General features: G+C 36.7%; 2 protein-coding genes across 6 annotated transcripts; one reads left to right on the top strand and one right to left on the bottom strand.

Moving 5' to 3' along the window:
- Positions 1–1,878: 1,878 nt before the first annotated feature.
- LOC113741579 (uncharacterized) lies at positions 1,879–11,241 on the top strand. Of its 5 annotated transcripts, none has more exons than XR_003460670.2 (11): positions 1,879–2,569; positions 4,306–4,563; positions 5,811–6,053; positions 6,152–6,301; positions 6,415–7,691; positions 8,672–8,739; positions 8,859–8,944; positions 9,022–9,144; positions 9,270–9,376; positions 9,813–9,970; positions 10,645–11,241. XR_003460670.2 is itself a non-coding variant. In XM_027269129.2 (11 exons), exons 1-11 carry the CDS (start codon positions 2,129–2,131, stop codon positions 10,870–10,872), a joined length of 3,135 nt encoding a protein of 1,044 aa, XP_027124930.1. In that variant the 5' UTR covers positions 1,895–2,128; the 3' UTR covers positions 10,873–11,241. The 5 variants fall into 5 exon arrangements, 4 of the variants coding, with proteins under 4 accessions (XP_027124932.1, XP_071903402.1, XP_027124930.1 ...); XM_027269129.2 differs by having other exon boundaries at positions 1,895–2,569; positions 8,859–8,940; XM_027269130.2 differs by having other exon boundaries at positions 1,897–2,569; positions 6,430–7,691; positions 8,859–8,940.
- Positions 11,242–11,337: 96 nt separating this feature from the next.
- LOC113741580 (surfeit locus protein 1-like) lies at positions 11,338–14,123 on the bottom strand. Its single transcript, XM_027269132.2, has 6 exons — positions 13,705–14,123; positions 13,398–13,498; positions 12,928–13,166; positions 12,476–12,641; positions 12,094–12,377; positions 11,338–11,706 (listed from the first exon to the last, which is right to left on the bottom strand). Exons 1-6 carry the CDS (start codon positions 13,868–13,870, stop codon positions 11,637–11,639), a joined length of 1,026 nt encoding a protein of 341 aa, XP_027124933.1. The 5' UTR covers positions 13,871–14,123; the 3' UTR covers positions 11,338–11,636.
- Positions 14,124–14,845: the final 722 nt, after the last annotated feature.

Genomic DNA, 14,845 nt, shown 5'->3' with positions numbered 1-14,845 from the left:
ATTCACGTGAAATTTAATGAAATCAAAAATCAAAAATAAAAAATTATAACATAAAAAAGAAGAATTAATCTTTCCTACATTGTCATTGTATATACTGATGGGTTTATCTACCTGCCATATCATTTCAATTTAAATTTAAACACCAAATTTTGTATTTATGATATACATGTAGACTTGCAAGCGTATATACTAACGGTACATGAAAAGATTTACCCAAAAAAAAAATCCTATTATTCCAAGACAAAAAATGACCTTTTATGTTATACTTTTTATTTTTTTTGGTTCAATAAATGTCATGTGAATATGATGGAGTTGATAGAATGATCTATCAATTCTATCTTCGAAATTTATTACTGGGTTATTGGATGGTTTAATTCAGATTGACAATTAGGTTCAGGGATGTAATAGGTTTAATTTTTAAATGTTAGGGACCAAATTGCTTCGTTTTAAAAGTGAGGGATGAAAAGAATATTTTTGTGAAATGTAAGGGATGAAATATGTCATTTTTCCTTATTAGTTTGATATGCATTTCCAATCCGGGAAACTTCCTTCATAATTGTTTGTCTCTCCTTTCTTGTCGTTCCTCTGAACTTTATTGGCATTGTCACGTGTACTACATAACAAATAAATCAAAAAGATTAATCACAAGAAGTCCCCTAGAATTTGATGTGTTTGCAGTTTAGCCTCTAACATTTCATTTTTCTCACTTCATCCCTTTTGTGAGTCCACCTTAGTAAATGGGTCATTAAAATATTTCAATTGACAAAAATAGTCCCCATTAAAATTTTCTGACAAAAGTGGTACTCTCCATGTTCGGTAAAGAAGTGACCCCAAAAGTTTTTTATTATGTTGTTCATCATCTTATAAAATAAAAATGTCCTAAATTTCTTCAAATTCATTTCCTCACTCGTCTTCTAGATATTGTTCATCATACCATATAGAAGAACGAATCCAAGAAACCTGTAAAATGTGATAAAATAGCACTCTTGTGAAGATTTTAAACACTAGAAAATCTTGAACGGATATTTCTTGAATATTCAAATTATAAGGTTTGATTTTTACATTAGTCTAATTATCTTTTTGGTGCTTTGTATAAAAATAATTTGAAATACGAAAATAGTTTATCTAGAATTGTCATGTATACAATTATTTCAAATGGATAGATCCGAAACTTTGCACAAAAGAAAGAGAAATATGTATTATGTTCAACCTGAACTTGTGTGTATTTATGTCTGTTCATTATCTTTTTCGGAATGCCATTATCCTTTTGATTTACTAAATATTTACTTAGAGGGTAAACTGCAAAACACATCAAAACTTGAGGGAACTTTTTGTTATTATCTCAAATCAAAACACATGAGAATGACTCTACGGTTGACACATCTGACATCATTGGAATATGGACAATTTTGAATTTCGAGGTTCATCAATTTTCTCACTGATTATGGTATTCTTCGACAATAGCCTAAAATTCATGCGAGCTAACTATATAATTAACTGTCCCCGGTCGGCTCGGCTGGTGCTAGGATAGCCTCGTTAGATCCTGGCATCGTGTGGTCGCGGTTCGATCCCTTTTATCATCTTGTGTATCTTAAGGAGTGGGCGCACAGGCGCAGAAAGATTAATCCGAAAGAAATACTCCTGTAATGACAAAAAAAAAAAACCTATATAATTAACTAAGTCCTAAGTCCTAAGTCCTGAATTTAAATTCCAAGTCCAAAGTCCTTTGAATATGACTCCTACGACGTGGCGCCATGGACCAAAATTAAGATGCAGCCCAACGAAGCGAGTAAAATATATAGATCCAACTGCACCTAAACTTGGATTACTGTTACCAAATCTACCTGGGAAGAGGCCATCGTCATTATCATGTGGGCCCTCCTCTAATTTCCAGGTGTTGCTAAGCAAATCATTAGTCCCTGTATTCGTCAATAATTAAACAAACTTCTCCCCCCAAACAACACGCACAACACACACTAACCACACAGACAATCCAAGAATGGCCATTTCGTCTCCTTCCATCTCCATTCCTCCCAAGCCCCCTTTCAACTTTCTTCTCTGCAAAGCCTAGCTTATTTAGAAAATCTGGTTTGTTATTGTTTTTTGTAGATTTATTTTCAAGAAAAAGATGGCAATTGTAACTGGAGATAGATACTTGGAATCCTTGGTTCGATACGTGGAGAATAACGCTGAGCCATTGATCGAAGGAAGTTTGGTTTTGAAATTGAACCCGGTTGGTTTGCGGTATGTGCAATCGAGGCTTGAGGCGCTATCGGAGCTGGAGAGCTTGCTTTCCGGAGCTCCGGTGGACTATCTCCGAGCTTACATTTCCGACCTTGGTGACCACCGCGCTCTCGAGCAGCTTCGCCGGATCCTCCGCCTTCTTCCGTCGCTTAAGGTGGTTTCTGTGCTTCCCCCTCCTGGTAGGGACCCTACTCCTTTGTCGTTGTTGCCGTTTGGGAGATTGAAGGTTCTGGAGCTTCGTGGGTGTGATTTGTCTACGTCCGCGGCAAGAGGGTTGTTAGAATTGAGGCATACTTTGGAGAAATTAATCTGCCACAATTCAACTGTATGGAATTTCCTTCGCTTAACCCAAAGTTTGATCTTTCAGTTGAGATTCTTTTTTTTTTTTTTTATCAAATGGATATTTTTTCTTTTATCTAGAATGTGCTTTACTGTACTGTTGGTTTCTTTAGGAAATGACAGTTTAGAATTCTATTTAACTCATAAACTGGAGTGAATGTCGTTTGTGGAAAATTTCTTGATGCTTCTAGTTCTTTTTTTTTTTTCTCCCCTTTTCCATTTGTGAGCTTATATGCGTTTACTAGTCCGGAACCAGCTCTTGTGAAAAGTTTTTACTTTACTGCGCCTAAAAAATTGGAAAGTTGGAGATATAAAATTTAGGAGCAGAATATCGAAACCATCATTGATTTCAGTGGGAAATTATCTCAATCAACCAAATGAATTGGAGTTTGAAAAATATCTCAGTTTTACATGATATGCGAACAGTTTTTGGCGTGATCATTTGCGGTATTATGCACATGATTATGGTAGTTATGCATTAAGCAGTGCTAAAGATGAGGCTCTGTACATGTCTCTGATGCTCATGTATGGCCTAATCAGAAGCTATAATTTTTGCAATATAAACATAGTTGAGCTACTTGAATAGATACATTTTAGACTACAAATCATCCTTCGCTGGTTCTTTCAAAAATGGTGAGCACTGTCTAACAGTACAGTCAGTCATCTTTCCTGATCATTAAGCTGCATGGTAAGCAGGTGATACTTATTAGCTATCTTCAGCTTGGATGTTGCAACTGAATGCATCGATTTGATATTAAAAAGGACACATTGGTCAGAAGAGAAAGAGCAAGGGAAGAGTTTTTATGCACAAAGACCCCACTTAACTATTGTTGGGTGCGAGGTCTACATTTGCCTCAATTTTCGAAAAAATTAGAAGCGAAGCTGAGCTGAGCAGCATTTCCTAGATGGATTGTAGTATTAGTATGTATCTGGAAACATGTCTTGATTTTTTTTACACTTAAAACTAACAAGCATGTTTTATGCTGTCTTGAACTGCTGGTCACCAACCATGTACATAGTGACAAAGTTCGCAAATTGTTTGGAGCTACAATGGTTACTTTTATCTTAAATCCATCAAAACATTTTTTCCCCAAATTTACGAGTGGGTAAAAAATTAGATTAGTTATCTAGAGCCAGAAGTGAAAGATGTAATTCTAGCGTTTTGCAGATTAACTCTTAAAGGAGAGAGTTAATAGACAATTATTGTGTAAGAAATTGGAAGTTTTGGTCTTTGCATGTTGGGAATTGTCTCTGTCGAAAAATTGACAGGTTCAAGATGGAAGCTTGGAGATTGGGATTCCGTAGCTTTGAAGTGATTTGGGCATCGCTTAGGAGAGTCAAAACAAAAAGGAAATAAAGGAAGCAAATAAAAAAAAAAAGGTAAGAGAAGAAAAATAAAGAGGGCAAAGAAACCTCTATGCCAATTGTGGGGCAAAGGTAGTGCATATAGTGCAAGACTTGTAAAATTTTGAAATAATCTGAAATTATTCAGAAGTTTGATAAAGAAGGCAAGAAATTCAAAATATTTCCTTAGCAGCATCTATTTTATATGGTTATACAGTTCCTGTATGTGATGTTATGTTTTTACTTTAATCTTTTTTCTGTTCTTGAGTTTTAGAAAGAGGTTCATCTTCTGGTTCTTCCTATTTGTGCATAACTTTCTCTGTTTCTTGTTGATTTCTGTAAAATTGAAAATTTTCTCCTTCTTTGCAATTGGTTCAGGATGCATTACGCCACGTATTTGCTAGTAGAATTGCAGAAATTAAGAATTCTCCACAGTGGAACCGCTTGTCATTTGTTTCGTGTGCTTGTAATGGCTTACTTCTCATGGATGAGTCTTTGCAGCTTCTTCCTGCTATTGACACCCTTGATTTAAGTAGAAATAAATTTTCCAAGGTGGACAATCTACGGAAGTGCACTAAATTAAAGCATCTGGACCTTGGTTTCAATCATCTGAGAAGTATTGCGTCATTTAGTGAGGTAAATTCAGTTGAAGTTGATTGTTGTTTCTTCCTCTAGTCTTCTTCTGCTTGCTTCCTTTCCTTTTCGAGCAGCGGGGAGGGGAGGGGGGTTGATGAAGATGTGCTGCATAATTCCTGTTTTAGGTGGTATGCGTCTTTTAAATTTACTGTAGCTACATTTGCCAATCACTGTATGTTGCCCTTCTTTGAGACCTAGTGGATCAGAATGCCAACTTTGATTTCAATGTACTTGTTCACAAAAACTTTTATGGACATACTAATAAGCTTTACATTAGCGATGGTATATGTGAGGGGTTAACTTTACTTGAGTTGGATAATCTATAGCTCAACAAGGAACGGGGTAGAGAAAGAAGAGCTTCTGGGCGTTCACTCCTGTATGCGATAGCTATATGAGAGTAATGAGCAGCTAAACACAGTGGTGAATTTAAACTTTATTAGGAGTTTAGTTCTATGAAAGTATCTATTTTGGGGAAGAAGGGGGTCATTTTGGATAGAGGTCATAACAATTCTAATTCCAGATGCTCATTTGCCTGATATGTGAGCATACAGAGCGATATATTTAGAAAGCTGATGCTTCTTTAGCATTAATCTCTATGATGTGTCTCAAAAGAGTTAGTGTGCTCCTGTTTTTCTGAAGGGTACTATGTTGTATTTGTCAATACCATTCAGTCCTGTAAGGTGGTGTCCATTGTAGTCGATGGTTTGCATGCAGAAGAGAATTAGCTAAGATCAATTACGAAGTCTAAGAGATTTATGTGCCACTAATCTACTTGAACACCCAATCTTGAAGTTTTTTCCTTTTAAACTGGAGATGTGTGGACTTCCGCAATTGAATGATTCTATAGAAGTCTACACTCAATGCTCCATATTGATCTAAGTTGTTTTGCAAAGCTTTTAGCTGCATCAAAATACCTATATGGTTCAATTGAAGCATATGAAAATGTGTTTTTTTATAAATAAAGTATCTGTTTCTAGTCAAGGGAAGGTGTGAAATTGAGATCTTTCTACCAAAAAGGAGGAAAAGTGAGATGTAAAATACCCTGTTATTACATTTATGATGGCATCAAATTAGTCCAGAATAATTCTGTTAGTTGTTTTTTCTTGATAGCATAACTAGGTAGTATAGTTGTGGAAAAGATGAAAGAACAATCTGACTGATAGAAGATTGCATCAGTATCTTGATCCCCTATATAGTTATTTGAGAATTTGTTCAGGATCTGCCCACTAAGTTCATCAGTTTTGCAGGTGTTGTGTCAAATTGTTAAGCTTGTCTTGAGGAACAATGCTCTTACTACTTTGCGTGGAATCCAGAACTTGAAGTCACTTGAGGGTCTTGATGTCTCCTACAACATGATTTCCAATTTCTCAGAGATAGAGATTCTGTCTGGCCTTCCATCGCTTCAAAGCTTGTTGTTGGAAGGGAATCCTCTCTGTTTTGCAAGATGGTATCGACCTCAAGTTTTCAGCTATTTTCCTTTCCCTAATAGTGTAAGTTCGACCATATTTAGAGTCTCTCTTTTGTGGCAATTTGTTCTTTTAGTTGCCTACATAAATTATATGTGATTATGAATTTTCTCATGGCTCAGCTGAAACTGGATGAAAAGAAAATCTCCACAAGAGAGTATTGGAAACGGCAAATTATTGTTGCTGGTAGACAGAAGCAACCTGCTAGCTTTGGATTTTACTCACCAGCAAAAGATGACGGTGAATTGGATGGAACTATAAACACAAAAAGGGTAGGTAATCTCTTTTCTTTAGGCTGTCATTTATCCTTGTATCCATGTAGTCAGTTCATTTTTCAGTGCCTTCCTAGTTTGACATCTTTTGTTTGCATGCCAATTTATGCAAGAGATATGTGTTGCAGAAGAGGACATCTCGTCTTGCTAGCATTGAGAGTGAAGATCAGAGCACATGTGTGTGCTCTGACCAAGATTCAGCTTTGGGTGATAGTGAAAATCAAAGCAAAAAGGAGGATGCCAATTCGGATGAGGAAGAAATAGCTGATCTGATGAACAGGATTGAAATTATGAAAAAAGAACGGTCTGCTCTATGGTTTCAGGAATTCAAAGAATGGATGTCTCCTGTTACTCAAAGTTTTGATGATAGAAAATGCACAGGGACTAATAACGGTGTCAATGAAGAAGTGTATGTGAAAGGCAATACTAGACATAGATATCCTGGTGAGAGCTCAAGATATGTATCTGACTCTTTTCAAGCTTCTGGAGATGATAGTAGTACAAATATATTGGAATCCAATAACTCCTTTGCTGATGCATCTTTGGGTTGGAATACCCAAAGCTCACTTGATCAAATTGGTGAAGTAGCTTCAACAGTTTTCACAGGACAATCTGGTGGGGATTCTGTTCCTGTTATCAGAAGTTTTCCCATGGATAAGGAGCATCCAAAATCTTTAAAAAATCAAGGCAGCATGTCTGCAATTGATAATATGGTTGAATCCAATTCATCTTCAATTGCACCGGGTTCACCTCCTCACTACCAACAGGATATTTTGCATCGACGTCAGAACTTGGAAGAAGAATTTCTACAGTTATCTGCTGAGTCCCTTTCAGTTGCGTCCACTGATAGTGATACTAGTAGCGAGGAGGATTCTGCTGAATTTGGTTCCTGGATACCTCAGGTTGATCGATCACTGATTGGTAATTTCTCAGGAACGGGTTTGGATGATTGCTCAACTGCACTTTGCTCGGATGATGTGCACCATGAGGGAGAGAACCGAGCTTCTGCATCAGAGCAAAATGGTTTGCATGAATTAGATATAGGTACTAGAGGGATTCCTGGTGTTGAGAATGAGGCTGATTGGCAGGAGGAGAAGTTGCGAAAAAAGAAATCGAAAAGAAGAGTCGTTTCATTAGCAGAGGAGGATAATGTTGATATAGAACCAGGGCCAGTTCACAAGTCAAATGGAGATTTGGACATTTATAAAGTTGAAACAAGACATGAACATCATAGATATATATCTGGGAAAGAATCCTTATCTATGGAGTCAGATGATATGATTATGACCATTTTGAACTCAAATAATGCGAATTTTGGAGCTCCTGAATCTTGTAGACAATTTGTACGTTGCAGATGCTTGCTTCAGGAGAAATCTGAGTTGGTGGAAAGGTAATTTAATTTCTTCTCTACATCGAATTTCATCTTAGAAAAGTTTACAGTTGTATGATGCTTCTGTTCTTATGCCTGATATTGTCTCTGTAGTGCTCTTTGTCTGGAAATGCTAAATTTTGGTGGTGAGTGAAGCATTTTATTCAACTTTTCCTCTGCTTTTGTCATGTGACCCTTGAACGTTGATACTTAATCATGGGACACAGATAATTAGCTTGCTTTTCCACAGAATCTACACTCTTCTATTGTGAAGATGTATTAACTGCTTCTTTCAAATGCAGTGCTTATATTGATTTTACTAAACTGATAATTGTATTTTACCAATTGATAGGTCCTGGTTAAGCTTAAAGTGTGACATAATCAGAGTTCTTGCTAAGTTTTAATCAGAGTAATTCTTTGTTTCTAACACCCCCGCCCCCCCCCCCCCTGCCCCCCCCCCCCAAAAAAAAAGAAAAGTTTAATTACATTTTTTTTGTTTGGGGGGGGGGGTGCTGTTTCTCTCCTTTTTTTTTTCATTTTTCTTTCTCCTTCGTTTTCATTTTGATAATTAAATTTAAGCTAGAAGCAATAATATTGTAACCCTGGAAACTCCAAATATGAGATCTGAAATGTAAACATCGAATATCTTTTTTTTTGTTAAATTGTAGTCCTCTAGCACACTTTCTGATTGTGCCACACTATTTTCTAATTTTGACATCTTGATGACCTTTCTTGGATGTCGTATATATACATGCAAACTCATTTATTGCTTCAGTGGTTGTATGTGTGTCTTTTTGTCTGTTGGCTCTACTTCTTGTGGGATGTACTCATTCCAATTTCATGTTTCTTATTAGTTCTACCTACCTTTAAACATGTTCTGGAAATTGACTGTACTTTTATCACTTTTTCAGAAAGTGTTTGATGTAATGCTAAAGAGCAACATTATCTAGTATTTGAGGCTTCTTTTGATCTTGTTTAAGTTACATGTTTTCCTAATGCAGTGAAGTAGCCATACTGAGTGGCGTGAACAAATTTTATGTACTACTCGGTGGTGAATCAGATGGGTCAGGTTAGCTTTGTTGTGGTATGAACTGTTTGCATTAGGTTTACATTTGTATCCTTTTGATAATATGATGCATCAATGATACTGAAATACTTAACATGTAGCTTAATCTTTTGACTTTCCAGTAACCTGTTTAAAGCTTATTGGTTGTCATGAAATTGGAGATGTGAGAGAGGTTTTTGTTGGTTTGGGACTTCAGGTTGTAAGGTTGGTGAGTTCAACTGTAACCTCTTGCATGCAAGCTTTTTGAACTTTTCTAAAGGTTGCGACATTTACTTGTGTTTATAGGGTATGCTGCAAAGACAAATCATATTTGTTCATTACCATGAGTGTAGAGAAATCCAGAAAATTGCTAGCTCTATTGGATTCCTTTGATTCATCTGTATTGCAGGATAACTGCCCGCTCACGAGGTGATTTCTGAATCCTTGCCTAAAAGCTGAGGCTAATTGTTATGTTAAATAAATTTGAAGATTCTGTTTATCTGTGCAGTTATAATATCTTTACTCTGGTGCTGAATTTAGAACTTAAATGGCAGTTTGGAGCAGGTTCAAGTTAATATCTTCAAGAGGCATATATATGGAAGTGCAACCATGAGCATATTTCAGTACTCAATGGTGATGTTTTGGAGCAGCAATTTAGAAGGTATGTGCTACAGTTCTTGTTTATATTCATTTTTCTATTTGAGTAAAACAATGGCTATGAGATTATCATATCAGTGATTTGTTTTCTTGTTTATTGAAACTTTCTATTGAAAATTTTTTTGAATTATTGAAGTGATACAGAAGATACTGCAAAAAATTAAACTTCTATTAAGCAATTGAAAATTGCCAAAACCATTCACTGAAAATTGGCTGTTTTTACCTACTGTTGTGGATTCCTTTGTTCCACCGCAGCCTGGTGAATGTTTCACTGGAGACTCTATGTGTAATGAATTCCCTCCCCTAATTCCTTCCTTTAAGTGGATTGGACTTGGCTACAATCTAGATAAAACTACCATTCAACATTTGCTATGGGCAAGTAAGGTTACTGCATTTTTTTTTTTAAGAATGATAATTTCTGTATTCTTTGAAAATTACAGAGGGCCTCTGGCTTTCAAGATCTCTATTTGTGCTCAAGTGGCAGCTACTTGTGTGTATTGAAGATCTGAAACAGTTTGGCACCCTCCCAGAGGGAAAATCTTCCTCATCCTATTTCATTCTGGATGCTTCTTGTTCTATCATCAACATATCTGAGATGGTAAATCTTTTTGTTTACTGAAAAAAGTCTTCTTATGGTCATTCATCTGTATCTTTGCTTACCTTCCAAGTATGATTAGCAGTGTGATTAACAAATTCTGTTAAATTTATCATCTTGCCTATGGTGATCTGCCACTTTATCTAGGATGTCTATCATTAACTTTTTTTTTTCTCATAATATATGCAGCATCTTATGAACCATTGTGTTCTAGTAGTTCACTTTAAATTTCAGGTATAGACACTATAACAAGCCCAAACATATAAATTCTACATAGAGGTGGTTTAGGCCATGCTTGTTTGGTGGGAACTTGTTAAATGATTTTCAGTGTCCAGTTAGTGTTGTTGATCAAGTTGTTCAATTGAGGACATACATTTAGTTTGTGGAAGATGGATAGAAAATCTGAATAAGCCTGGAATGGCCGAGTTTTTTTTTTTTTTTTTTTTTGAAGTTTTACGTATCCTATAGCACAACGAAAAGCAAGCAGCGTCAGTCACTCCATTTAATAGAACAAATGGAAAGGGATTGAAGTCAGTTCTAGGTTTTGCTTACCTACATTTCACGTATGTTTTTTCCTTTGCAGTAGCAGCGATTCAGTCAATTTGTTGCAACATACAGACATGCATGGTTAAACAGGGCTAAGATATGTTAATTTGTTGTTGTTTCATCATTTGTAGGTGATTGATAACAAGGACAGAGAGTGCATGACCTTGGCTTTACAATGTGCTTTAGATAAACAGGATGCAGGGCATGCAACTCTTACTAAGGGAAAGCCATCTTCAGGTCCTTTCACGTGGAAGTTCAAATGGTTCTCTGAAGAAAGTTTATTCAAGTTCGTGGCACTGTTAAGGGCAATTCATGCCGAATTGACCACATCACCTCTGTGTGTACGCTGGATATCATGATCAAAGAGGGAAACAGATCCTTACTTTGTATATCATAATCAAATTCTTCTCATTCTTTCGGTCTGGTACTGTTTCATAGTTCCCATTCCATTTTCTTTCTTCTTCCGTCATGGCATCCCTAGCTTGGTGCATGCCCTTTTTGAATTATTTGTTTCTTTGATAGCGCTTACTGAGTGTAAATGAATGTACATAGTCGAATCCAAATTCTCTCTTTTGAATCTGGATGTGCATATTTCCCCTGTATAATTCATGGTAGCTTGGCTGGCTCCAGATGTAAAAAGCTGGTGGTTGTAAATTTTGTGAGATCAGTTATTGAATTAATGTGAACTATTTGACTGGGCAGAGACATCTGCACAGCTTTGTAGGGCACATTGACGTGTGTATTTTTATTTAACTACTTCCAGTCATCAAAACTTTTGATATACAATAACTTATAAAGAATATATTATCAAAAAAAAAAAAAACTTATAAAGAATATCGTGGATGATTACTGATGTCATTACCAGGGGGGAGCACAACGGGTTTCTCAACATTACCCGATCCTCGGAAAAAAATAATTAATAAAAAGCTTTGCTACTAACAACTTCGTCAGAAGTAACTTCTCACCTGGGAAGGCAAAGAAAGTAAACTCTAGTGCTAATCTAATACCCAATTGGCAAGTCGGACGAGGAGCTGCACTAGATTATTTCCGTACACTAGTTTCTTGCAGTATCAAATAGAAATGAAGCATAATCCGAATCTTGCAATTATAACAAAGAAATCATCTATCTCCGGCTTCTCTTCGGTTTAAGCCTCTTAAAAGCCATAAATGTCACAGCAGCTGAAAGGGAATACCTTCACAAGACAAAATTACATGTCAGAAGCATCAAAGGCTTTAAAATCTGAAATTTTAAAACAAGTTGATATCCATCTAGCCTGGGTGCGTATTCAAGAAGATATATGAGGAGATTAGCATCGCAAACAGACAAATAATCCAGCACAACATATGCTTTCTCATAGTTCAACAATCTCTTCCCCCAAACACACACACCCACACCCCCCCCTCCCCCCCCCAAAACAAAAACAAACATAGAAAAAAAGGGGAAGTGATGCTCAATAATAGCCAGAATGGAAATGAAAACCACCAGGATGCATCAGAAAATATGATTGAACACTGTAGAAACTAATCATTGGGGAAAATGAAGCTAATGCATATGGAAATAAGAAAGGAGCTCAAAATACCATGTAATTGTATAGTTTAGGTGGTCTTGAGGCATGACTGAACTACGTATTAATGTAGCAATGTCCTTTGGAACAGGGTATGGTTTGCTTGGGTCGATGTTTGCATTGATATCTTCAATGTACAGTGTGCTATCAGGAAGACCACAAGCACGAGCAATTGCAGGTATATCGACATAAAACCACTGAGAGGAACTACGATCATTTGCTGGAACAAATATGCTAGGCTTTTCACTGCCTCGAATGACTCCAGTTACTTCAACTGGGGAAATAGTTGGAACTTTATCCTGTCAACTTCAAAATACCATCATATAGCTTCATATGCTAGTCATTAGTCATCATCAGTCAAAGTCATCGTAAAACTAGAGGAAACAAGCTCAACAACCTCTGCCTTTTTTGATGCAAACGGCCACCATGAACCTTTTGTGTTCTCTCGAGTAGAGGAGGATGGAGCATCTGAAGCCTGTCTATCATCTGCAGGAGCCTCTAATGACTTGTCCCTCCAAGCACGTGGGACCCATCCTCTATTGACAAGAATAGGGGCCTGCAAACTGAAGGAAAAATTAAACTATGATATGGATGAAACAGATGTACTTTCTGAACATCAAGAAGCACCCCAGAGCCATCATTAAGACATAATCATCAATTAATACAAAAGAAAGATACTTATTTTTATTGGAAGGACACATGATTAATGTTCACACATAAAATTTACGCTAAATCTAAGACTACTGCTAAACAAACTCTACAAAAGTAGAATAAAAGCAACCAATGCTGTAACTCTGTCTATGCAAAACACAACCGCCTGCAGAACTAAAAGTCTTTAGCCATTCTTACCTCTCAGGGTTCCCAGGGATAGGCAAGAGAGGAGTGATGAGATAGTATCCATTTTCAGTAACTCCTGAAATACTTCTGGAACGCGGGCCAATATAAATTGACCTCTTCTTGTCAAAAACTCCTTTACATTGTACCCTCCTGAACTCCAAAGAATCCAAAGTTTCACTTGAAGGTGCAACCTTGTCGCACTTAAGTGGCTCCATTCCTAGCCTATTCTGCCTATAGTCCAGCATTTTAATCTGTACATACAACAGAGCCCTCAAGAACAAATTTTTTTTTTTCAATCCTATATAACTTCGTAAACAAACCAAAAACCAAACAACAGTCTTATATCTGAATTGTTACAAATGTACTACTAGTATATGTTAGACACCGAGAAAAGGGAAATGAAAACTCTTTAAGAGCAACGTGAATTAATTAAACTGGGATAATTTCCCCTCATGGAGTATAATAGCACATAAAAGTAGAACCTTTTCTTGTCTTCTGAAGATTTGCCAAGTGCCGAGGCCAAAAGTGATAGCTCCTGGTATGAAAAGCAACAGCTTTGACCACGCCGACCTCCTCTCTTGCTCTGACGAGTAAAATTAGTAATAAATTAAAAACTACGGATCCTTCTTCCATATCCAAAAGGAACTCAGAGAATATGTAGATAAATAGTGCATTCTGTCTTCAATCATCAGGAATAAAGAAGTGCCCACAAGCACGCATTTTTTTATTTAAAAAAAAAAGGTACAATTTCTTGAGGAAAATTAGAAAAGGACATCAATTTACACACACCTGGAGGTGGAGTAGTGGGAGAGGAGATGGAGGGGGCCGAGGTGGAGAAGGAGGAAAGCGGAGGTAGTGGGGCCCGAACCCATTGCGATGGAAGGGTGGTGGGACTCCTGGAAACACCTTGGCGGAGAGTTCTTGCTAGAGTTTTGGAGATGGAAGCTGCCGCCATGTTGCTGCTGACATCTGAATCGACAGCGTATGATACTGGGGAGGGGAGCTGGGTAAGGGGTTTAGCCAAATCAAATGAATTCCAAGAGGAAGAAGAAGAAGAAGAAAAAAGGCCAATGGGTTTACTATTTGGAAGGGTTTTAGCCTTTTATGCCTTTTGCAGCTCAGAATTGGGCAAATTTGAGTTTTGATTCCCCGGCCATGTAACAAGCTCAGTGGCCACCAAAAAAATTTAAGGCAGTGTCAAAACACTTCTTTATTTTAGTAGGATTTATATATTTGCTAGTTCTTAATACAAGCTTTTTTAGGTTTCCTCTCTCCTCTAGTCTAAGATAAAATATATTATATAATTGTTATCATTTAAAAAAAAAATTCCCCAGCCATGTTTAGTGCTATTTTTTTTTATAAGTACACGGATCTTTCTTTTCGTCCTTTTTTTTTTTTATTTCTTCAAATGATGGACGAGAAAATTCATCGCATCATTTTTATTTTTTATTTTTTTTTGGGTTCAAACGGAACTTGCATTTTCATTCACCAGTGGTTGTCTGCTCTGCTCAAGATGTAATGGCCCATAGATCAGCAATAGAATAATTGTCATGCAGCCCGAAATAAGATCCAATCCAAGAAGGCCCATATTCCGAAGATTAGGGCTCTACTGCAATCCCATATCTACCAACTAGATAAGAGAACAACTCAAGTTCTCCATTGATGCCAAGTGTCAAGGTCTCATTTGAGGAAACAAATTTCATTTCTTTATTTTGGATATTAAAGAGAGAGAAATGTCTATTTGAGCCTTGGTATTGAAGTTCAAAGGCCTAATAGTTCCTCACTATTTAGGGGCTAATTGGTAAAAATAGTTGAATTATTTTCATTTGATTCTTTTGTTTGGTTTTTAATTGGTGAGAAAGGTCAATTGAATCCTTTTATGAAAACTAGCTTTTTAAATAGTTGCTAACTATTTAGGGTTATTTTTGTC

The sequence above is a fragment of the Coffea arabica genome, chromosome 4e (genome assembly GCF_036785885.1).
Source record: "Coffea arabica cultivar ET-39 chromosome 4e, Coffea Arabica ET-39 HiFi, whole genome shotgun sequence".
Taxonomy (NCBI): Eukaryota; Viridiplantae; Streptophyta; class Magnoliopsida; order Gentianales; family Rubiaceae; genus Coffea; species Coffea arabica.
Note: the sequence above shows the minus strand (reverse complement) of the source record. Positions and strands in the feature narration are given on the sequence as shown.